Source organism: Balaenoptera ricei, chromosome 1 (assembly GCF_028023285.1).
Source record: "Balaenoptera ricei isolate mBalRic1 chromosome 1, mBalRic1.hap2, whole genome shotgun sequence".
Taxonomy (NCBI): Eukaryota; Metazoa; Chordata; class Mammalia; order Artiodactyla; family Balaenopteridae; genus Balaenoptera; species Balaenoptera ricei.
Genome location: NC_082639.1, coordinates 192,665,089 through 192,686,383, shown reverse-complemented (window position 1 = coordinate 192,686,383; position 21,295 = coordinate 192,665,089). Strand labels below are relative to the sequence as shown.

At 61.6% G+C, this 21,295-nt stretch overlaps 2 protein-coding genes across 2 annotated transcripts in view; one reads left to right on the top strand and one right to left on the bottom strand.

The window, feature by feature from the left end:
- Positions 1-10,111, top strand: part of LMOD1 (leiomodin 1) — a 33,134-nt gene extending 23,023 nt beyond the window's left edge. Inside the window, exons 2-3 of the mRNA XM_059943381.1 lie at positions 7,329-8,780; positions 9,372-10,111. Coding sequence (XP_059799364.1) covers positions 7,329-8,780; positions 9,372-9,398 — 1,479 coding nt within the window. The 3' untranslated portion in view covers positions 9,399-10,111. The remainder of the gene's footprint in view (positions 1-7,328; positions 8,781-9,371) is intronic.
- A 3,725-nt stretch (positions 10,112-13,836) lies between these two features.
- On the bottom strand, positions 13,837-16,831 carry SHISA4 (shisa family member 4). The gene is made up of 5 exons (XM_059943366.1): positions 16,682-16,831; positions 16,245-16,416; positions 15,370-15,503; positions 14,506-14,673; positions 13,837-14,331 (listed from the first exon to the last, which is right to left on the bottom strand). The coding sequence occupies exons 1-5, from the start codon at positions 16,752-16,754 to the stop codon at positions 14,285-14,287; spliced, it is 594 nt and encodes a 197-aa protein (XP_059799349.1). The 5' UTR covers positions 16,755-16,831; the 3' UTR covers positions 13,837-14,284.
- Positions 16,832-21,295: the final 4,464 nt, after the last annotated feature.

The following is a 21,295-nucleotide window of genomic DNA, read 5'->3' as shown; positions in this document are numbered from 1 at the left end:
GGATTTTAAAAAAAAAGGATTGAAAGCGGGGACTCAAGACACACACCTGTCCAGCCATGCTCAGCAGCTGATTCACGCAGCCAAAAGGCGGAAGCAACCCAAGGGTCCATCCAAGGATGAGTGCATAGACAAGACGTGGTCTGCACATATAATGGGATGTTAGCCTCAAAAAGGAAGAAATTCTGAATTCGAGCTTTTCGAGGGTCCCTGTCCGGCAGGTGACCGCTCCATTTAGCAGGACCTCGTCTCACTCTCGCCCACGCACCTTCCTCAGCAACAAGAGGGTCCGCAGTGACCGGGGTGAGAACTGAGTAGTCAGTGGGGGGCTCCAGCCTTGTCCTGAAGGACCACGTTCCAAGTGGTGGCCCAGAGGGAAGCCACTGGGCAAGTAGCCGGAAACTAGCCCATGGGTGCCAGTCCTGGGGGTCAGGTCTCGGCCTGAAGGTAACCGGTCTCGTTTGGAAAAGCAAACGCAGCCTCTCCCCAGTTGCTCCGTCCTTTGAGATAAAGCGGTAGAGGTGAAGAGTAAAGCCATAAAGGTGGAATAAAGTGGCTGTCAGTGCCCCCCGCCCCGAGCCTCCCACCTTGGACCCCAGGGCCGGCTCCCTATTTACCGCCTTCCTTCAAGGGCCATCCTGGGGGGCAGGCTCGGTGCTGGCCAGCTTGTCTTTCTGCCTCTCGGCTCCCACCTCCCTCCCCAGCTCCGGACATCCTCAAGGCTGGGGGCCTTAGGCGACTCCCCGAGGGCCTCTGGGCCCCGTCTCGGGCTTGGCCTCCTCAGGAGAGGCTGTGGGGAGCGTAGAAGTGCTCCCCGCTGGCCCTGCTGAAAGGCAGAGCCTCGGCCGTCTTTCCAGAGGACACGGGGTCACCTGCATCCTCCCCCAGCAGCCCGGGCCTCACACTGCCCCGCCGGTCTGACCCGGCTCAGCGGTCAGCCTAAGCGGTTCTGGGCTGCAGGGCTGGGGCCGGGCGGGAAGGCAGGTCAGGGTCCTCAGGACTGACCTCCAAGCCTCCGTCTATTTCATTTCTGGCCCTCGTCAAGCACACAGGCCCTCTGAATTTCAGTCTCAGTGCCAAGTAATGTGGGAAAACCAACACAGGGAAGTAGAGGCCCGGGGTTGCAGACGCTGACTCCTTCAGCATCTAAATAAGAAGTGCCCCCCAGGTGCACACGTCCCCACGTGCCCTGAGCAGGTGGGAGCCTTCCTTTTTTTGACCTTCATTCCCACGAGGCTGTTTCCCCACCAGCCTGCCTTAGCAGAGGCCACGGGGCCCCTCCTGCCAGCCTGGACGTGAAATCCAGGGGAACCAGGGAATGCTGGCTGCCCGCCCCACCCCAGTCCCGGGCTCCTGGGGGGTTCCCGCCTGCCCTCTCTGCACCCCAGGGGCCAAGCCCGGTGCCTGGCGCAGACCTGTCCCTCTGTGTGTGCCAACGACCGGGCGCCCAGGGGACGAGCGTCAGGTGTGCTCCACGTGCTTTGCCAGGAGCTCCTGGCGGGGGTGGCACCCACTCCTCGGACGGCAGGACGGGCAGTGAAGAGCCCGGGAGATCCGAGCTTGACCTCCAGCCTCTCACCCCCCACACGCCGTCTGCAGAGCCAGGAAAACGTTAGCCCTGGCCCCCGGCCCACGCGCTCCCCTTGCACACACTGTCCAACGGTGGTGGGTTTTCCGTGTTTGTTTCCAAGATACTCTGACGACGTGGTAAAGGCTTGTAGGGACAGCGAAAGGCAGCCCGTGAGACACCAGGGAAGGTCATCGCGGGTGAGGCCCTCACCCCCACGTCCCCAAGCTTCCTCCTGCTGAGCCCGGAGCTCAGCTCGCTCTGCCTGCTTGGATGGATGGATGGAAGGACGGTCAGGAGTAATTGGAAGGATGGCTCAAGCCAAGCCCTCAGCGCAGCGTTTCAGTGAAACCCAGGACGGTGGGCTGCAGAGGAAACGGTTCAGACCCCAGAGCTGGAAGCCCGGCCTCCTCGGGGGTAGCTGTGCGGCCTTGGATTTCAGTTTCGTCCTGTGTGAAATGGGGACAATGACAGGCCCGCAGAGCATCGCACTGGGGCTGAGGGTTCCGGGAGGGGCGGGGGGCGTGGTGCCCTCTCCAGACGCGGCCAAAGCTGGGAAATGACTGGTTTCCTCACTGGGCAGGACAGTGGGTGCCTCGCCGTCCCTGGTGTGCTGTCCCCAGGATGGGCTGGAGCCTGGGTGTCAGGGGTGGCTCCTCTTAGCCTCTTGACCTTGGCCCCTGGGCTCAGGGCACACCAGGCACATACGTCCCCGGGCGCCCTGAGCAGGCAGGAGGCTTTCTTTTGGGGGTCGAGGGGCACAGCCTCCAGCACAGCTTGTTGTGTTCGTGGGTGCGGACTGGCGCTAACCCTATCCACCCACGGGGCTCCAGACTGGGAGCACGGAGGGCCCTGAGCCTGGGCTTGTCCTCGCCTGGCATGGCCGTCGTCCCGCCAGGCACTGACCACTTGCAGGCCTTGTGCTGGGAGCTGCAGAGCTGCAAGCAGAGTCCTGGGTGCGCCTCAGAGAGTGCGAGAAGGCACGGTGCTGCCCTCACAGTGAGTGGTCCAGACCCCAGCCCAGCAATGGGAATTCCACTCCCAGCCCCCGTTCTCAGGGGACTAACCAGACACCAGTTATGGGCAGGAGCTGAGTGTCTGTATGAGCCCTGAACACCCCAGAAAGTATGTTTCCGGGAATGTTAACCAAGGGGTGTCAAAGCCCTATGCACCCTCCTTCCGTGCCCCCTCCCCCTCCCCCAGCCCCAAGCCACCCTCTGGGTCTCGGTTTCCTGCAAGCTGCCTGCAAAGCCGATGAACGCCCATGCAACTATAGGCAGAATTTTCCTGAACAATCCCAGCTTCCCGACAGCCCTGGAGGGAGCTGGTAGCTTCCTAGGGGACGATCGGTTGTTACAGACCTGAAGCTCAGCCCAACGAGCTGGCCTAAGCCTCAGCAGAGGCTCCTGCCCGCGAGCCACCAAGGGAAACGGGCACCGCCGTCCCTCCCAGGACTGCCAGCACCAGCAACACCGCTTCCCCCCCCCCGCCGGCCCCCGAAGGCAGTGGACTCTGCTGAAACTTCTTGTTGGGAGAATCTAGACTCTCTCTTCTTGGTGGAGAACAGTGAGAGAGCTGGCCCTCCGTGCAGCAGGAGGCTGGAGGGAGTGAGCTCTCTGGGCCCCCGTGAACCCTGGCCCTGCCCCTGTCCTGCCCTCACACCCGCCAGCCCTGTAAGGGAGCTGCCCTCCCAGGGGAACTTCGGGTGCCCCCGGCCCATGGCCAGCTCCTCCCTGCCCTGCCTTGTAGACAGACGGCCCTGACAGCTGCAGTGCCTGACATCAGAGGTCACCAGGTGCCTGGAGAGAGTGGGGGCCAGGGCCCCAGCCCTCGGCCAGCCGGCTTCAGGGGAGAAGCAGGGGGGTGCGAGCTGGGCTGTGAGACACGGAGGGGCTGGTGGGGAGTGCAGGTGCAGGACAGGAAGGAGAGGTGTTTGGGGGGGGCGCTCTGAGCACGGGAGCAGGACGTGCCCCCTGATGCTTTCCCGGGAAATGGAACCTTGACCAGGGAAGACCAAGAAGCAGCCCCAGCCAAGGCCAAGGGGAAATGCTGTCTTCTAAGGGGCTCCGCGCCACAGCCTTGAGGCTGTCAGCGCCCCCAGAACTTCAGTGAAGTCTGGGGAGAGAGTTCTGGCAGCCGCGTCCCTGCCCCCAGCCCGGATGCTCCGGACACAGACCCTCAGGGGCCTCACCACGCAGCCCTGGGGACACAGAGCCATCTGCGTGGGCACCACCCTGCTCTTGCTGTGGGGAAGGAGCAAATGCACCTAACCTCAAGGCCGTGGCCACCCCTGCCCCCTTGGCCCCGCCCCCTCCTAGGCTAGCGGGTCTGTTCTGCACTCCCTCCCCTTTTGAGGCGTTTCCCAGGCTCCACCTGCCCTCTGGGGGCCTGCGACCCTTTCTTGCAGATGCCTCGGGCCAGGATTACTCTTCCTCAGGTGATGGGTCACGGGAAGGACAGAGAGGACCTGGGTGGCAGTCAGCGTGAGCTCGCAGGGCACCGGTGGGCCGGGGGCTCAGTGCAGCGCACCAGGCGGGGAGGGGGTCCTCATTTTTAGGGACTTCCTGACAGGCACGCACTTCCTTTCCTCTCCTGCTTTGGCAGTGGAAGTGGGAAGCGCTCTCCCCTGTCCAATCAGACGAGACTTCCCGGGGAAGTAGTGCAAGGCCCAAGGCGGGGAAGGACACGGCATCCTGCGGTCCACACCCGCCAAAGACGCGTCCCCTGGACCCTGACCGCCTGAAGGCACAGAGCAAAGTCATGAGGCCGAACGGCCTGGAGGAGCTGGGGGCCGGGAGCTGCCTCTTTCCCTGACCCTGACCCTGGACTCACGGCGGGTCCCTGCCACGTGTCACGGGTCCTCAGAGATTTTCCGAGGTCATCCTTTCCACTCCCCTGCGTCCACGAGGAAGTCCCAAACCACCCCTGTGGCTTCCCCTGACCCGAAAGCTTCTCCCAAAGGAAGAAAATAACTCCGCTTAGTCTCATCCAGAGGCCTGCAGACCTTTGCTCCATGGAGGTGCCTAGTTCAACTCAACCTAAACCCGCTTCGTCGAGGGGCCTAGAGACAGGAACACAGAGTCACCCCCAGAGGTGACCAGGATGCAGCCCCAGTTCCAGCAGCAGAAGTCGGCCTGGCGTCCGCCTCAGGCAAGCAAGGAGGCAGCGTGCTCTGTGCCGAGGAGCTTGGCTCGAAGGAAGCCCGGCCCCGGGACGAAGCTGGGCTGCTTCTCCTTTTAAGGCAACGTCTGAGCTCTCGGCCCCAGCCCCACTCATTCCTGGCTATTTGGAGGCAACGATGATTACTCAGCGCCACCCCGCACCCCCCCACCCCCGGCCTGTTTTCCATTAGGTTCTTTTTAAAGGGCTGGCGCCCCCCCTGTAGAGCAGACACGTGGCAGAACCCAGCCCACTAGGAGCCGGTGCGGGGAGCGCATAGGTCGGGGGAGAATCCCGGTGAAGACAACGCGGGGCCAGAGAGAGGGCTAGGTTGTTGGAAAACAGTCCTGAGAGGCTGCGTGCGGGCGGGAGAGAAGGCGGGCGTAGGTTCTGCGGGCAGCAGGCGGGGGGTGCTTTTGCCCATCCCCACCCCGCCCCACGGGGGTGCTAGTGAGACAGGTCTGAAGTCGGGTTCTCACGAATGCTGGGTGAGGCTGGCTAAGTTATCTTCCCTCTGGATCCCCAGTTTCCCTCCAAGCGAGGCCTGCGAGCGGCATGGGAACCCGGCAGAGGGCAGCAGGACCGTGTGCCGTGGGCACGGCCGGGGGCCTGACCTCCGTCTGGGGGGTGGGCCACAGCCCCAACTCACCCACAGCTCCTCGAGGGGACAGCATCTGTGATGGAACCACTCTGAACCCGGGGGGACGGGGAGGGCGAGAGGCTGCCTGGCCAGACGGTGGGTGGGTTCTTACAAATGTCCTAAAAGGGCTGAGCCACCGGGCCCCTCACTGGCCTCGTATCTGCAAGTTCCTCTCTCCCTTTCGAATCAAGGCACGATCGCCACCCCTCCTGGCCCAGCCCTGGAAGGTGCTCTGAAGGGTCACCCGTGTTGTGGGAGCTGGAGTGAGTGGGAGGGGGCTCTGTGCCCCACGAGTCCTGACCTGGGCCTGCGAGGCAGGAGGAGGGAAGTGGTGCCTTCCAAGGCCCTGGCTCAGCAGGCCCCGTGCCCCATGGCTGCCTGATGGGATTCTGGCAGCGGAGCTAAATGAACCCTGGGGCTGGTCCCCAAGGGCATGTGTTTGTGGTCCAGGTGCACACTGTCTCCATAGGGCCAACCGGCACCCCACTCCCTCCGGGACACATGTGAGGAAGGGCCACGTAGGCCGAGTGGGCTTCTGTCCCCACAGCCACCTGGCTCCTGAGAGACAGAACACCTCCCAGCAGTCGGGCCATAGCCTCCTCCTGTTAAGAACCTTCAGAAGGACATCGGGGCGTCCCTGGGGTCTATCACAGCTGGACAGGGTTAAATCTAATATCTCGTCTTAGGCGATTCAGCTGCTCCCGCGGCTCTCAGAATAAGGTGCAGACGTCACGCCCCGGCCTCTAGCTCAACACAGCGTCCTTGCCACGGTCCCCCGCCACCTCAGCATGGGTCCAGCTCTCCCGAGGCCAGCTGACCTGGCGGGTCCCGGGCTCCTCACAGAGAGGGCTGGGCCTTAGCACAGTGCTTGCTGAAAAATAAGGGAAATGATGTGGGCTTTTCAAAAAGCCACATGTATTTGATGGAAAGGTATGTCCTTTATTCTGTTACGTCTACCTTCCTTCTTTGTTGTTGGCTCCTTCTTATTTCGATGAGATGAGGATGGTAGACAGAATTTACAAATACTCCTAACTGATAAAATAAAACATAAGCAGTCCTTTGTTGGTCCCTCCAACCTTTTTTTCCTTTGAAAAGGTCTCGGCTGTAAAAACCCCGGGATCTGAGAGTCACTGACCTACTCCTGGGAGCCAGGGCAAGGCCCTGAGGCTCCCGCCCGGAGCACAGGAAGCAAGGGGAGCCCAGGAGATCAAGACAACTAATGTTTTTTTGTTTGTTTTTTTAAATTTTTTATTTATTTTTATTTATTTATTTATGGCTGTGCTGGGTCTTCGTTTCTGTGCGAGGCCTTTCTCTAGTTGCGGCAAGTGGGGACCACTCTTCATCGCAGTGTGCGGGCCTCTCACTATCACGGTCTCTTTTGTTGCGGAGCACAGGCTCCAGACGCGCAGGCTCAGTAGTTGTGGCTCACGGGCCCAGTTGCTCTGCGGCATGTGGGATCTTCCCAGACCAGGGCTCGAACCCGTGTGCCCTGCATTGGCAGGCAGATTCTCAACCACTGCGCCACCAGGGAAGCCCCAAGACAACTAATGTTTTAATGAATACTGTAAAAAATCAAATTTAACACAAAGAAAGCAATATGGACAAAAATCTAAAATTTTAAACAAAGACACGACCAGTTCTAGGGATGTTCCAGCAAGGCTCAGCAGGGTCCACCTTCCCAGTCACCCACGACAGAGGAGAGCAGTTCAGGGTCTGAGATCCTCTGGGGAGGAAGGGCCACAGCCACCCAGGAATTCCCTTTGGGGCCTCACGACCCTGACGTTCTGTGAGTCTGATGTCAGCTCGGTCTCTGCACGTGACCCCAAGCCCCCGCATGGCATCCTCAACGGAGACTGTCTGGAGGCTCCAGGCGGTTACATAAGTGACCCCCACGCTGTCCCCAGGCTCATTCCTCTGCCTCCGTAGCCAGCTCTTCATGTTTATTTTTCTTTCCTGAATTCTTAGGAGGGCAAGCAAGTGGAGACCAAGACAGATGTCAAGAAGGGAGAGGAAAGGGGCAGAGATGCCAGCAAAAAGCCCCTGGGCCCCAGACGGGACTCAGACCTGGGGAAGGAGCCAAAGAGGGGCGGCTTGAAGAAAAGCTTCTCAAGAGACAAGGACGAAGCTGAAGGCAAAGGCGCAGAGAGGCCCAAGGAGGAGAAGCTCGTCAGGGGCCTCGAGAAGGGCCGGGTCAGGGCCGCGGTGGACAAGAAGGAGGCCGGGAAGGAGGGGCGGGCGCAGGAGGGGAGGGCAGCCCCCAGGAAGGGCGAGGAGAGGCAGGGGAGTGTGAGCGGAGACAAGGGGAAGAAGGGAGAGGAGAAGAAAGAAGCAAGCCAGACAGAGGAGGCCGAGAAGGTGCAGGGGCAGAGGAAGGACACGGACGCCCGGACGGAGGGCCAGAAGGCGGAGAGGGGCAGCAGGGACAGGGGTGCCAGGCCGGAGGACGAGAAGGCCAGAAAGGAGGAGCCCCGCCGTGCAAAGGCCCCCCGCGAAGAGAGCAAGAGCCTGGCGGCGCCGGAGAGATCAGCCCCTGGAGCCCCCGCCGAGCCCGCCGACGGGCCGGCCCAGGCTGAGGAGGAGGCGGCCCCCAGCGTCTTTGACGAGCCCCTGGAGAGGGTGAAGAGCAACGACCCGGAGGTGACCGAGCTCAACGTGAACAACTCGGACTGCATCACCCCCGAGATCCTGGTGCGCTTCGCCGAGGCGCTGGAGTTCAACACGGCCGTCAAGGTCTTCGCCTTGGCCAACACGCGGGCGGACGACCACGTGGCGTTCGCCATCGCCATCATGCTCAAGGCCAACAAGACCATCACCAGCCTGAACCTGGACTCCAATCACATCACCGGCAAGGGCATCCTGGCCATCTTCCGGGCCCTCCTGCAGAACACCTCGCTGACCGAGCTCCGCTTCCACAACCAGCGCCACATCTGCGGCGGCAAGACCGAGATGGAGATGGCCAAGCTGCTCAAGGAGAACACCACGCTGCTCAAGCTGGGCTACCACTTCGAGCTGGCCGGGCCCCGCATGACCGTCACCAACCTGCTCAGCCGCAACATGGACCGCCAGCGGCAGAAGCGGCTGCAGGAGCAGCGCCAGGCGCGTGAGGCCAGCGGAGGGGCGGCGCTGCTGGAGGTGCCCCGCGCCGGGGCCCCCGCCCGCGGCTCCCCCAGGCCCTCCCCGCAGCCGTCCCCCAGGGCCGCTCCCAAGAACTCCCCGGGGAAAGGGGGCGCCCCGGCCGCGCCCCCCCCACCGCCGCCGCCCCTGGCCCCCCCGCTCCTCGTGGAGAACCTGAAGAACTCGCTCTCGCCGGCCACCCAGCGCAAGATGGGCGACAAGGTCCTCCCCGCCCAGGAGAAGAACTCCCGGGACCAGCTGCTGGCCGCCATCCGCTCCAGCAACCTCAAGCAGCTCAAGAAGGTGAGCGGGTGCGCTCAGCCGCAGGGTGCGCGGGGCTGGGAGGGGGCTGGCTCATCTCACCGCCCTCCGCCCCAGCCTGGCCGCCCCGCCTCCCACGCGAGGGAGCCTGCCTTTCCTCTCGGGGGCTCCCTTTAGCCCCTCACCCTGCAGTGGAACCCCTTTCTCCCAGAAATGGAGAAGCAGCTTCAGACCCTTCCTCCCTCCCCCCATTCCCCAAACCCAGATGGTCTTTGTTTTCCTAATTCCCTCTCAGGACCAGCCAAGTCCTACAGGTCAGTTTATCCCACAGGTCTTTGGGAAGCAGTCCGTCCCTGGAGACCCTGCTTCTCAAGGCTCGGCCTCCCTGGGTGGTGGAGTCTCGGTCCTCTGCCCGGCAGACCCCACCCCTACACGGTCACTCCTGAGATACCGCACAACCTCGACTGTAACTCCAGGGTCATTCGATGGCATCGGGTTTTCACAGAAAAGGGAAAGGGCTCCCTCTGTCCACACTTCATCTCTTCGTGAGCCCAGCAGGAAAGGAAGCGAGAGGGGTTCCAGAAGCCCCCGCCGGGTTCCCTCCTCTAAACCGTCTCTGCTCTGCCCGGACAGGTGGAGGTGCCCAAGCTGCTCCAGTAGGACCGGGCTGCAGGCGCCATCCGCCACGCCACGCCTGCCCAGGCCCCGCTTCCCAGGGCCGCACAGACCCCGCCCGCCACGCCGGCTGACCTGCTCCGGACGTCCCTGCCCTGCCGTGGGAGAGCTGGAGGCCTGGGCCAGCTCCGGGAAGGATGCCTTCTCTCCTTGCTTTCCTTTTCTTGTCTCTGAGGCTCTCCGCAAATGTCTCATACCTGGAGCTGAGGTTTCTGGACAAGAAGAGTCCTTTCAGCACGTGACCGAGAAGACGGCACGCCTGGGGGCCCATGCGGCTGGCAAGCTGCCAAAGTCCTAGGATCCAGAAACGATGTCTCCCAGGGACCACGTGACCCGCCCGGCCCCACTGCCCCGCTAGGGCCAGGATTCAGGCCTCTGAGGAGCCCTTGGGGCAAGGCCGCTGCGCTGCTGGCTCTCTGCGTGGGGCAAGCCTGGAAGACTGGAGGGCCAAGGGCCCAGGGAAGAGGGAGGAGGGGCTGAGGACACCCCCAAGCCCCTCCCAGCTAATCAGAGGACATGGCAGGGGCGGCGAGCCTGGGGGGAGTGGGCTCCAGACATGAGGAGAGGACAGACAGCAGCTGGACCTGAAGGTTTGATGCCAAAGCAGACATTTCCTCACACCCACCTGCTGCTGTATAAATAGCTGTGTATCTGTTTTTCCATAAGATTTTGATAATATATACGAGCCTTTAGCTGTGCATGGCTGTGCTCACCTCTGTGCTGTCCCGAGGCTCCGATACTCACCTGGGCTCCCTGGAGGGCCCCGGAAACTCAGGTTCCCTGCCATGCCTCCCCAGGTTGCCACACACAAGCTCCCGTCCGCAGAAAGCAGAGTGTGAGTGAAAGACTCGGACAGAGGGGAGGGCTCCCGCTGACCTGGCTGTCCAGGCCCTGGGGTCACTGGGCAGAGCCGCCCACCGTCGGGGTGGCAGGCAGAGTGGAGCGCAGGGCGCCGGGATGACTATATCAGGCGTGTTCTGGATGCTCCTCCGCGACTCTTCCTAACCGCGGGCTCCAGCCATCTCCTCCCAGCAGCCCCAGGCCACTGGGAAGCAGTGCCCACACGGCTGTGCCCCCCTCTGCCCCACGCCCTCCATCCCCGATACAGCAAAGGCATCTCTCTGGTTTGATCGGCTAAAGGATCTGCACCCCTGTCGCTGTGGAACTGCCACCTGGGTGTGGGTCAGATGTAGGCTTTCCTGCAGCTTCCCGTCTGCAGGGCGGAGGTGGGGCGTCCCTGCGCCGAACCGGGACCCCTGAGCTAGGTCTGGCCAGAAACAGAGCGCAGGCTGGTCCCGGAAGCAGAGAGCTCAGATCCCAGGGCGCACCCTGCCCCCTCCCCCCACCCACGCGCCTGTCCCCCAGAAACCCAACCAAGGCCGGGCCGGAGGGGGACACACTGCCGCCCCCAAGCTAAGCGCAGCAAGTCTGCGGGCCGAGGCTGCAGCTCTGTGAGCCGGACCGACATCACCTCCGCGTCGCAGACAAAGCCTGGCCCAGAGAGTGTGACACGGGCCGCGACCACTCAGCTCATCAGGAGCCCGAGCTCCGCCCCGGAGCTGCTCCTGGTGACGCCCCCTCCCGGCACCAACGAGCGCAGGTGAAGGGGCTCAGGAGGCCTAAGCGACCCCGCCCGCCAGGGTCCAGATCCTAGAGCTCCAGCTGGACCTGTCGCTTTAGGGCGTGACACACTTAACTCAAGATTAGCCGACAAAAAACCACCTTCTGCTGTTCCTGGGCCTCCAGGGGCACCGCCCTCCCCCTCCCCCCTCCCCCCCCCTCCGCTCCGCGGTGGCCTCCGCAGGCCGATGACGTCATCCCCCCCGAGCCTGGGGTGGTGGCGCAGCGCCACCTGGCGGACACCGCGGCCCCGGGCCTTCTGCCGCGCAGCGTTCCGAGCCCGGAGGGTGGACCGCTGGACCTGGCGCGGCCCAACTGCGGGGAGGCCTGGGGGCGGGGGCGGGGCGGCCGGGAGCGTCCTCGGGCGCGGGTGCTCTGGGATCAGCTGAATTGAGGGGAGGGGTTGCAAGGCGGGGCAAACGACCTGACAGCTGATGGATCCGGATTCAAACCCAGGTTTCCTGCCGACCTGGGCCAGGAGGCTCCCCCAGGGCCCTCCGGCCGCCGCACTCTCTCCCCCACCCCGTCCAGGGGTCCATCTGAGACGCTGGCCCCAGGCCCCGCCCGCAGGAAAAGTGCCCCCTCCCCTATCCCCTCCCCGTCCCCTCGCCGGGCCTGGGGGCGGTATGTACAAGCTGGGGCCCAGGCCCTGGAGGCACTGGGCCTGCAGGGCCATTCGGCCCACTTCCTGTCGTAGGAGGCCCAGGCCAGGCGTCGGGACCAAGGCCACTCAGGTGGCTTCTGTAAGAAGTGTAAGGTCCGAACGCAGGTCACCCACCAAGTTCACCCAGCCTGGATAGGCGCGTGCCAGCTGCCTGCTGGGGAGGGCGGGGGAGGGGGACAGGCTGCTGGCCTGGGGAGGGTGCCCCTCGGCCGCCTTGCCCGTGCTCTACCCGCACTACCTGGCCACGCACCTTCTCCCCACCCCGCGGCCCCCTTCTGCAGGCCTCACCCCCTCCTCTATCCCACCCGCCCTCCAGCTTTCCCCTTGCCCCACCAGCGCTCCCCTTTCTTGCTGACCTCTGGCTCCTGGCCTGACTGTATTCCAAGTACCTGGGCCCTAGCCCTCTCCCTAGCTTCCTGCGCTGGGCCCAGCACGCCCACCACCACAGCATTCCCCACTGCGCCCGCGGCGCAGGCCGGCGGGCTTCGTGTAAGACGCCACCCTTCCCCATCTCGGCTTCCCAGACCTCCCCTCAGGGTCCCCGCCGGTCCCTCCCAGCCCGGCAGGACCCCACGGTCGCCCGATCCCTGAGGATCACGGCTCCTCCCACCCCACCCCACGTTGTAGGGTGTCTGCCGGTTTTCCGGGGTGCTGGTGCAGGAGCAGCTGTGCCCCGTCCCCTGGTGAGGAGCTGGGCCACAGAGGACGTGGCACTTTTGGAGACAGGGTGCTGTCTTGTTTTAAAAACTAGAGAACGTGAGGGGGCCCTCCTCTCTGCCTCCCACATGTGGAAGCTGCACTCTGTCACGGTCTCCCCTTTTCTGAGAATTCTCTTATTTTCAGTGCTCTGCAGAGCTAATTGACTGGAAGTGTTGGGGGCAGTGACGCGGGAGGCAGCTCTGACTGGGATAAACTTGACTCCCCTCCCAGACTACAGAGCAATTTTTAATTGGCCCCAGGCTGTTGACATAAGGATAATTAGTTCTGACTGGCACGGCCTTGCATTCATTTACACATCATTTCTTAGGGAAACTCAGAAATCTTATCCTGCAAACCTCCTCCACCTCCTAGCTTCAGGAGAGAGAGAGGGGGACGGTCCAAACCTTGGAGTGACCGCCTCTCCCAGCCTCTCCCAGCGTGTGACGGCAGAACCTGCGGCCGGAAGCCAGGACACTCGCGGCCCCTCCCACCTCCCTGCCCCATCCTCAAGGAAAAGGTGGACTTGGAGCTGTGGTCCCAGCTCTGGCCCCAGCAGCCCTAGCTTCCCCTCCATCTGGGTCAGGTCCAGGGACAGAGGTCTGACCCGTCCCCAGAGCAGCTGGCCCAGGAGCTCCCCGCCTGGGCTGTGTGACAAGAGCCTCCAGTGGGCCCCGGGCATGGTTAGCACTATGGCCATCCAGACGAGGCTGCTGGGGCCCAGAGGCCTGAGGAAACCAAAGGGCAAGCAGGTTGCAGTGGGGCTGGAGGACCGCGGATGGAGGGGAGGGGGGCCGAGCCGAGGGGCTTGGGAAGGGGGAGATGGCGGATTGGGTGGCTTTCCAAGCTGAGTTGGCACTTTTCCCACTTGAATTAAAAACTGGCCCACGTCCTCCGGAGGTGAGGTCAGGGGGGCGGGGGAGGGGACCTGCCTGGCCCAGTAGAGACACAGAATTGGGCCTGGGGGCCTCGTGCCTTGGGCTCCCCTGGTGCTCCAAGGCAGCTGACAGCACCTGCCCAGGCTGGCTCCTCTGATGGGGAAGGGCGGACCTGACCAAGCTTCCTGTACACGGTTCACCCTCAGGACAGCCCTGAGGCAGCATCCGCATTCTACAGATGAGGAAGCTGAGACCTGGCAACCTTGGGAGACACAGACACACCCAGGTCCGAGTGTGAGGCCCAGTGTACCGAATGGGGGCAGGGGCCCTTGGGCGGCTGGCGGAGCCTCACTCGCCGGCCCCTCGTGGGGCATCTAACCAACGAGCACCCTCTTCCCTGCAGTGGCAGGATCCGCCTCCAGGCTCTGGGAACCAGCCCGAGGAGCCCTCGGCCTGGGGGCTTCGGCCTGTGCTCCAGCCCTGGCACCCGCCCTCCCCTGCTTCAGGGCTGTGGGGCTGCGGGCAGAGCCAGGAAGTTGTGCGTGGCCCAATGACACAACCCACATGACATGTCATTACAGCTTTAATCCAGCAGCCGGAGCACGGCCCACGGGGGCGCCAGGAGGAGGGCTTCTGCCCACGGCCGGCGGAGCCCCCTCAGCGCCGGCCCCCTCAGCCCACGGCGGGCAAACAGGAGCGGCCCAGCCTTCCCGGCTGGGGTCCTGGGAGGAGAAGGACTAAAAGAAAGCAGGGGCTGTGACCCAGGCTTTCCCGTCCTTCCCCCGCCCCGGATAAAAATAGTCCAGGCATCCCAGGCCCTCCCCACCCACCCCTCATTCACGGCCAAGTTCCAGCTCAGCTCCTGTTGCTCTCCCTGGGGCTCTGTTCCCAGAAGGTCTCAGGGCGCAGCTTGGTCTGGGGCCTGGCGAGTAGAGGACCCTGCCCACCCCCAGGGCCGGATGGAGGTTCAGGTGGGGGCATCCCTGAGGGACGGCCGAGACACAGCTGGTTTCTCAGGCTCCCGGGTAGGAGGGCTGGGGTGGCATATATGGGGGAGGAGCTGCAAGCCAAGGAGACAGGATGAGGGTCACAGTGGCACGGGAGGGCGCAAAGGAACCCCTGACCGCAGTACCACGCAGGACCCCCGGGGCCAAGGCAGCCTGGAGGTCTGGGAGAAGGACTCCGGTTGTGAGGGGGTGGGGGGCGGGCAGGTGGGAGCAAAGGGCTCACTTACCTGCAGGGTTGTAGACAGGGGGCCCCGCCGGGTAGAGTGGATACTGGGGTGCAGGACCACTAGGTGGGTACATGAAGCCAGGCTGTGGGGCTGCAGGGCCAGCTTTGGGGTCCTGGGGATACGGGTACACCGGCTGCATTGGGATGCCTGTCATTGGGATCTCCTGGCCTAGTGGGGGGACAAGGACCAGCATTCAGGGCCCTGCCTCCATGGGAAGCCACCTCCTCCGGCCCGGGAGGCCCTGCCGCCTCTGCTCCCAGACCCTGCTCGGCCGAGTCCAGCAGGGAGCCCGCAGGTGGCCCCTGCTGGTCAGTCTGGGTTCAGCAGTCTGCTCCCTCAGGGGGTTTCAGAGACCTCCTGGGCCAGAGAGCATGGCCTGGGGAATGTCTTACCTGGGCAAGGAGATGGCCGCTGTGGGGCTGGAATCTTGCAACCTAGCAGAGCTGCCCCCAGCGGGGGTCCTCCCACACTGATGCCCTGCCGGGGAGTCACTGTTCCCACGCCCACCAGTCTGGGCCTATGTGCAGTCACACGCCAACTCAGGCACGCGTCCTTCGAGCACGGAGCGCACCCGATGACGCTCACACTCCAGGCCCCACCCCAGTGCTTCCTAAGAGCCAAGAGCACGCACAAACCCAGGGCAGGCACACTGATGCCGGCAAACGGTGCCAGGCGCACTCGTGTATACCAGTCCAGCGTTCACACGTGCCCCTGCACGCTCCTGTTTCTGGGGTTACATGCTGGCAAGTGTGTGTCTGGAAGCACACGCTGCTGCAGAACCCCACCCCCTTGACCTCTGGTGCCCACCGTGGGTCACAGCCTGGCCCAGCTCAGGCTCCCCTGCCCCGTCCCACATGGACGCACCTTCAAATGGGCTCTGCAGCTGCTGGCGCCGGCGGTACAGGTAGCAGCAGGAACAGAGGAAGCAGCAGATGGTGGTGGCGACCACGGCCACGAAGAGGATCACGGCAGAGGCAATGCCCGCTATGGTCTTGGGACTTAGACAAAGAACAGGTCCCCTCACCTTCCAACCTCAAGGGGGGAATCCTCACCACGCTGACAGTAACACTGGGCTCGGACCCCTGGCCAGCAGGGGGCCACCACAAACCGAGATGTGGGTCTCCTGGTGGGGCTGTGCCCGACCGGTGTGGGTAGATCTTAGGGGGCCACACTTCCCGGAAGGCCAGGCGGCCTGCTGGTCAGAGAGCGGCCGGCGGGGCTGTGGAGTGTGCGCCCCTGTCCATGACTTAACTGGTTAGATTCCAGCACGGGAGCCCTGAAAGCCCCCTGGGAAATGATCCAGAGCTGTTTTCTCAGATCCCACTTCAATCACAGCCTCCCTATACCTGTTCTATATGTCAGCGTCCCCTCCAATAAGAAGTTTGAAAACCACTCATTGTGTCCCCCCCTTTTCATGGAGAGGAAACAGTGACCCACCCGGGACATGTCCTCCCCAAGATCACGCAGCTGGTGAGCAGCGGACCTGGGAATCAGACCCCCGTCTCCCACCTTCCGGCCAGAGCTCCACTGCGCCCAGAGCTCCACTGCGCCCGGTTGCGCAGGCCCGGAGCGAGGGGAGGACTCAGCCCAGCCAGCGGTGACCACATGACGGTAACTAGCCGGCCCCTCCTGGAACTCCCCAGCCCCGGCGCTACAGCCCCGCTTCGTGCCCAAGCCGGAGCCCTGGGTGTGGGCTAAGAATGTGGAGGCGGACGAGGAGGGGAGGGGCCGGAGCCCACCTGAAGGCCAGGCAGTGCTTCTGCTGCCTCTCGGTGATGAGCAAGGTCAGGTCCCGGCAGCAGTACCGCTGGTAGCAGGTCCCGCAGCAGAAGGTGAAGAACTCGCAGTTGAAGCCCGGATGCCAGGAGCCATTCCGGTCCAGGTACCACAGGCAGTCCTCGCCGGCCAGCGCTGTGGGCACGGACGGGGGTACCCAGTGGCCGCCCAGCCCCACTCCCACTCCCCGGAGCTCCACCCTGGTCCCTGCGCCCAGAGGCCTCTGCCCGGAGCGGCCCCTGGGGTCGGCCCCACGCCCAGCACCCGCCGCCCTCCCCTCCCGCGGACCCCGCAACGCCGGGTCGTAGCCTCCCCCAGGGTCTCCGGGGCGCGGGCTCTCCCAGGGTCTCCGGGACCGCGCGCCGAGACCTCCCCCGCGCCCCCGGCCCCCGGCCCTTACCCAGGGGCGCCCCCAGCACCAGGAGCGCGATCGCGGCGAGCGGCGCGGCCCCGCGGAGCCCGGCGGGCGGCATGGCGGGGCGCGGGGAGCGGCGCGGGGCGCGCAGGACGACGCCGGCCGCCCAGCTCCGCGGGGCCAGCGCGCCCGCCGGCTCCTCTCCGCCTACTCTGGGCGGGGCTCGGCCGGTCGGCGCTGACCCTGCCCCCGCGCCCCGCCCGTCCGGGCTCCGCCCAGGACACGCCCCGGACACGCCCCGAGCGGGCTCCTCCTTTCAAGTCCCCCCGGGACCAGTGACTGCTGGGCGCTGCGGCCGGCCGGGCCCGCCCCCTGCCTCGGCCCAATCGGCGTCCCGGCACCCAGAAGCCCTGATCCTGGTGCCACCTCCGAGTGCTCAGGCGCAGCGGCCAACCCTAACCTTCCCTGTGCGGGACCTCCTCTGCCCCAGTGTCCAGCCCGGGACATCCTGCGGCGGCGGGAGGGTCACCCCGCCCCCACCCCAGAACACAGGCGCCCATTGAGAGGCAGCTCAGAGCAGCTTTGTCCCCGCCGGGCCCACAGGCCTGGACCCTGCCAGCTGTGCTGGCTCCCTGAGTGGCCCCTTCCCCCTCCGAGTGGACAGCCCTGGCATGCGCCAGCCTATGGCCTCACCAGTCCGCATGGCAGGCAGCTGGGGCCACCTGGGGACCATCCAGTCCGACACCCTTGACAGTGAAAACCCCTTTCTTCACAAAGCAGCCCCGCAGGCGGAGATACTGCAGTAGCCAGAGAGCATAGGGAGGCCCTCCGCGCCACTCCCATAGGGGGTCATCAGTCTCCTTACAAATTTGTACTGAGTGTTGGTAGCTGTGCCCCTGCTCCAGGGCCTCCCTGACCAGGAACGTGCAGGGGACCAAGCTGTGGAGAAAATCCAAAGCTTTTCTCAGCCCCTCCGCGTGCATCCTTCAGGGCACTCAGACAGGCCCCTCATTTGGGGCTCCCCGGAATCCCACAAGCGAAACCAAGCTCACTGGTTGTATCAGTCCGTTTTACAGACAGAGATTTCTAGGACTCAAGGGTGTTAAAGGGTTTGTTCAAGGTAATAGAGCCAGTAAGTGGCAGAGGCATTCTAAATCCAGCTGGCTTTGCCTACTGAGTGGGAGAAGGTATTTGCAAATGATATATCTGATAAGGGTCAAAATCCAAAATATACAAAGAGCTCATACAACTCAACATAAAAAAAAAATAGATTAAAAAAATGGGCAGAGGACCTGAATAGACATTTTTCCAAAGAAGACATACAGATGGCCAATAGGTACATGAAAAGATGCTCAACATCATTAATCATCAGAGAAATACAATTCAAAACCACAGTGAGATATCACCTCATACCTGTCAGAATGACTGTCATCAAAAATACAACAAATAACAAATTTGTTGGTGAGGATGCAGAGAAAAGGGAACACTTGTACACTGTTGGTGGGAATAAAAATTGGTGCGGCCACTGTGGAAAACAGTATGGAGATTCCAAAAAATAAAAAATAGAACTACCATACGATTCAGCAATTCTATTCCTGGGTATTTACCTGAAGAAAATGAAAACACTAATTTGAAAAGATTTATGCACCCCTATGTTCACAGCAGCACTATTCACAACAGCCAAGATATGGAAGCAACCTAAGTGTCCATCAACAGATGAATGGATAAAGAAGATGTGGTGTACACCTACAACGGAATACTACTCAGCCATAAAAAAGGAATGAAATTTTGCCATTTACAACAACATGGCTGGACCTGGAGAGTATTATCCTAAGTTAAATAAGTCAGACAGAGAAAGACAAATACTGTATGATATCCCATATGGGGAATCTAAAAAAAACAAAACAAATGAACAAACATAAAACAGAAACAGAGTTATAGATACAGAGAACAAACAGGTGGTTGCCAGAGGGGAGGGGGCTTGGGGAGAGGAAAGAAATAGGTGAGGGAGATTAGGAGGCACAAACTTCCAGTTTTAAAATAAATGAGTCACAGGGATGAGGAATATGGTGTGAGAAATATAGTCAATAGCTGTGTAATATCTTTGTATGGTAACAGATGTAACTAGAATTATCATGGTGATCATTTTGGAACGTATAGAAATATTGCATCAGGACTTCCCTGGTGGCGCAGTGGTTAAGAATCTGCCTGCCAATGCAGAGGACACAGGTTCAAGCGCTGGTCCGGGAAGATCCCACATGCCGCGGAGCAACTAAGCCCACGAGCCACAACTACTGAAGCCCACGAGCCACAACTACTGAAGCCCGCGTGCCTAGAGCCCATGCTCTGCAACGAGAGGCCACCTCAATGAGAAGTCCGCACACGGCAACGAAGAGTAGCCCCCGCTCGCCACAACTAGAGAAAGCCCGCGCGCAGCAACGAAGACCCAACGCAGCCAAAAATAATTAACTTAGAAAATAATAATAATAAAATAATGCTTAAAAAAAAAGAAATATTGAATCACTATGTTGTGAACAGGAACTAACATAGTGTTGTAGGTCAATTACAGACAAACAAACTCATAGAAAAAAGAGATCAGATTTGTGGTCACCAGAGGAGGGGGGATTTGGATGAAGGCAGTCAAAGGGTACAAACTCCCAGTTGTAAGATAATAAGCACTAGGGCTCTAATGTACAGCATGATCAATATAACGAACACGGCTGTAAGTTATATAAGAAAGTTGTCGAAAGGCTGAAGTCTGAGTTCTCATCACAAGGGTCCATCAATCCAGCAATCCAGGTGGCTCCCATGCCCAACAGCAGACAGCGAGTCTCTCCAGTGTCCTGGGCGTGGAAGACCCAACAGAATCTAAACAGGTTAGGGAAGGGCAGCCAAAGAAGGCGCTGCCCCATCCTGGTCCCCTGTGGGCGCTGGCACCCCACCAGGAGAGTGGAAGTGAGAAGAGGGTCGGCTCCTGCCCCAGGAAGCAGCTGGTAGTCTGATGGGGGCAGGGTAGGGGGGAGCGTACATCTGTCCTGACGCAGAAGCAGTCAAAAATGCCACAGAGACGGATGTATGGAGAGAGTTCCCAGGTCCCCACGCCTGACGGCGTGTCCATTCCCAGACCACAGGCTCTGTGAGTGTGGGGACCGTAGGGCCCTGTGCTCCCCGTGACCCGCCAGCCCTCACTGCGGGGGCTCCCCCGTGGCTGCTGAGCGACTCTCAGGTGAAGGGCTGTCCTTCCTGCCCCGGCTGCGCGCCGACGACGTGCTCTCAGAGCCCATCTGTTGGAGCTCCTCTTCATCATCCCTTCTTTCCGTGTCTTCAGTTCTTCCTTCCTTAGGAACAAAATCTTAAATCTCTCCTGTTAAAACGAAATAAAGCAAAGCAAAACAAAACCTCATGTTTCCCGAAACTCATCCCTTTCTAGCTATATTCCTGCTTTTCTCCTTTTTTCTCCAAGTAGTTCTCCTCAAAGTTTACACCCCTGGTTCCTGCTCATCCGGACACCCAGCTCTCAGCAACATCAATGATATTTTTTTTCAATTTTTACTTTTTGGCTACGTTGGGTCTTCGTTGCTGCGCGCGGGCTTCTCACTGCGGTGGCTTCTCTTGTTGTGGAGCATGGGCTCTAGGCGCACAGGCTCAGTAGCTGTGGCGCACGGGTTTAGTTGCTCCGCGGCACACAGGATCTTCCCGGACCAGGGCTCAAACCCGTGTCCCCTGCATTGGCAGGCGGATTCTTAACCACTGTGCCACCAGGGAAGTCCGAAATCAGTGATTTCTTTTTTAATTTTTAATTTTATTTATTTATTTATTTATGGCTGTGTTGGCTCTTCGTTTCTGTGCAAGGGCTTTCTCTAGTTGCGGCAAGTGGGGGCCACTCTTCACTGCGGTGCGCGGGCCTCTCACTATCGCGGCCTCTCTTGTTGTGGAGCACAGGCTCCAGACGCGCAGGCTCAGTAGTTGTGGCTCACGGGCCTAGTGGCTCCGCGGCATGTGGGATCTTCCCAGACCAGGGCTCGAACCCGTGTCCCCTGCGTTGGCAGGCAGATTCTCAACCACTGCGCCACCAGGGAAGCCCCGACATCAGTGACTTCTAATTGCAAAATTCTAGGAAAACTTTTCAGTGCAGGTGATGGGAGGTGACTGGACAAGGGCAGAGGGTGAGGAAGGGGCCGCGGGCAGGCCAGAGGCGAGAACAGGCAGCCATGGGAGGGCTGGCGCTTCTCAGCAGGGGATGCTGGAGCCTGGAGGCGGGGAGCTAAAGCCGGCTCTGTGGCCGTGACCGATCTGGACCTGTGTGCTGATCCAGGCCTCTGGGCTGGGAGGGAGTGAGGAAGAGGCTTGGGTGGGAAAGCTGGGAGCCCTGGAAGGTGGTTGTACAGATAGATATTTAGGCCTGGAGGGGCTTCCCCAGACCTTCTGCAGGCAAGAGCACATGGGAGCCTGGGCCCCTCAACAAGCTGGCCTCCCGGCCCCCAGTGAGCGGGACAGACACTTTCCTGGACCAGAGGAGGCAGAGTGCGTTGAGTGTGATAATAATGGTAATACTAACAGCTAACTCTGCAAGTGAGTTTGAAACCGTGCACCTCAGATTGGGACTTGAACCCACGTGCCGGGACTCAAACCCGGCCAAAACCCAACCAACTGAGATCA

Excerpts from the sequence above, each read along its gene's own strand:
- SHISA4 (XM_059943366.1), bottom strand. The coding sequence starts at position 16,754 with ATGCCGCCCGCCGGGCTCCGCGGGGCCGCGCCGCTCGCCGCGATCGCG. Across the intron at positions 15,504-16,244 it reads AAGCACTGCCTGGCCTTCAG|TCCCAAGACCATAGCGGGCA; the intron begins GTGGGCTCCGGC and ends TCTTTGTCTAAG. Across the intron at positions 14,674-15,369 it reads GCTGCAGAGCCCATTTGAAG|GCCAGGAGATCCCAATGACA; the intron begins GTGCGTCCATGT and ends TCCCCCCACTAG.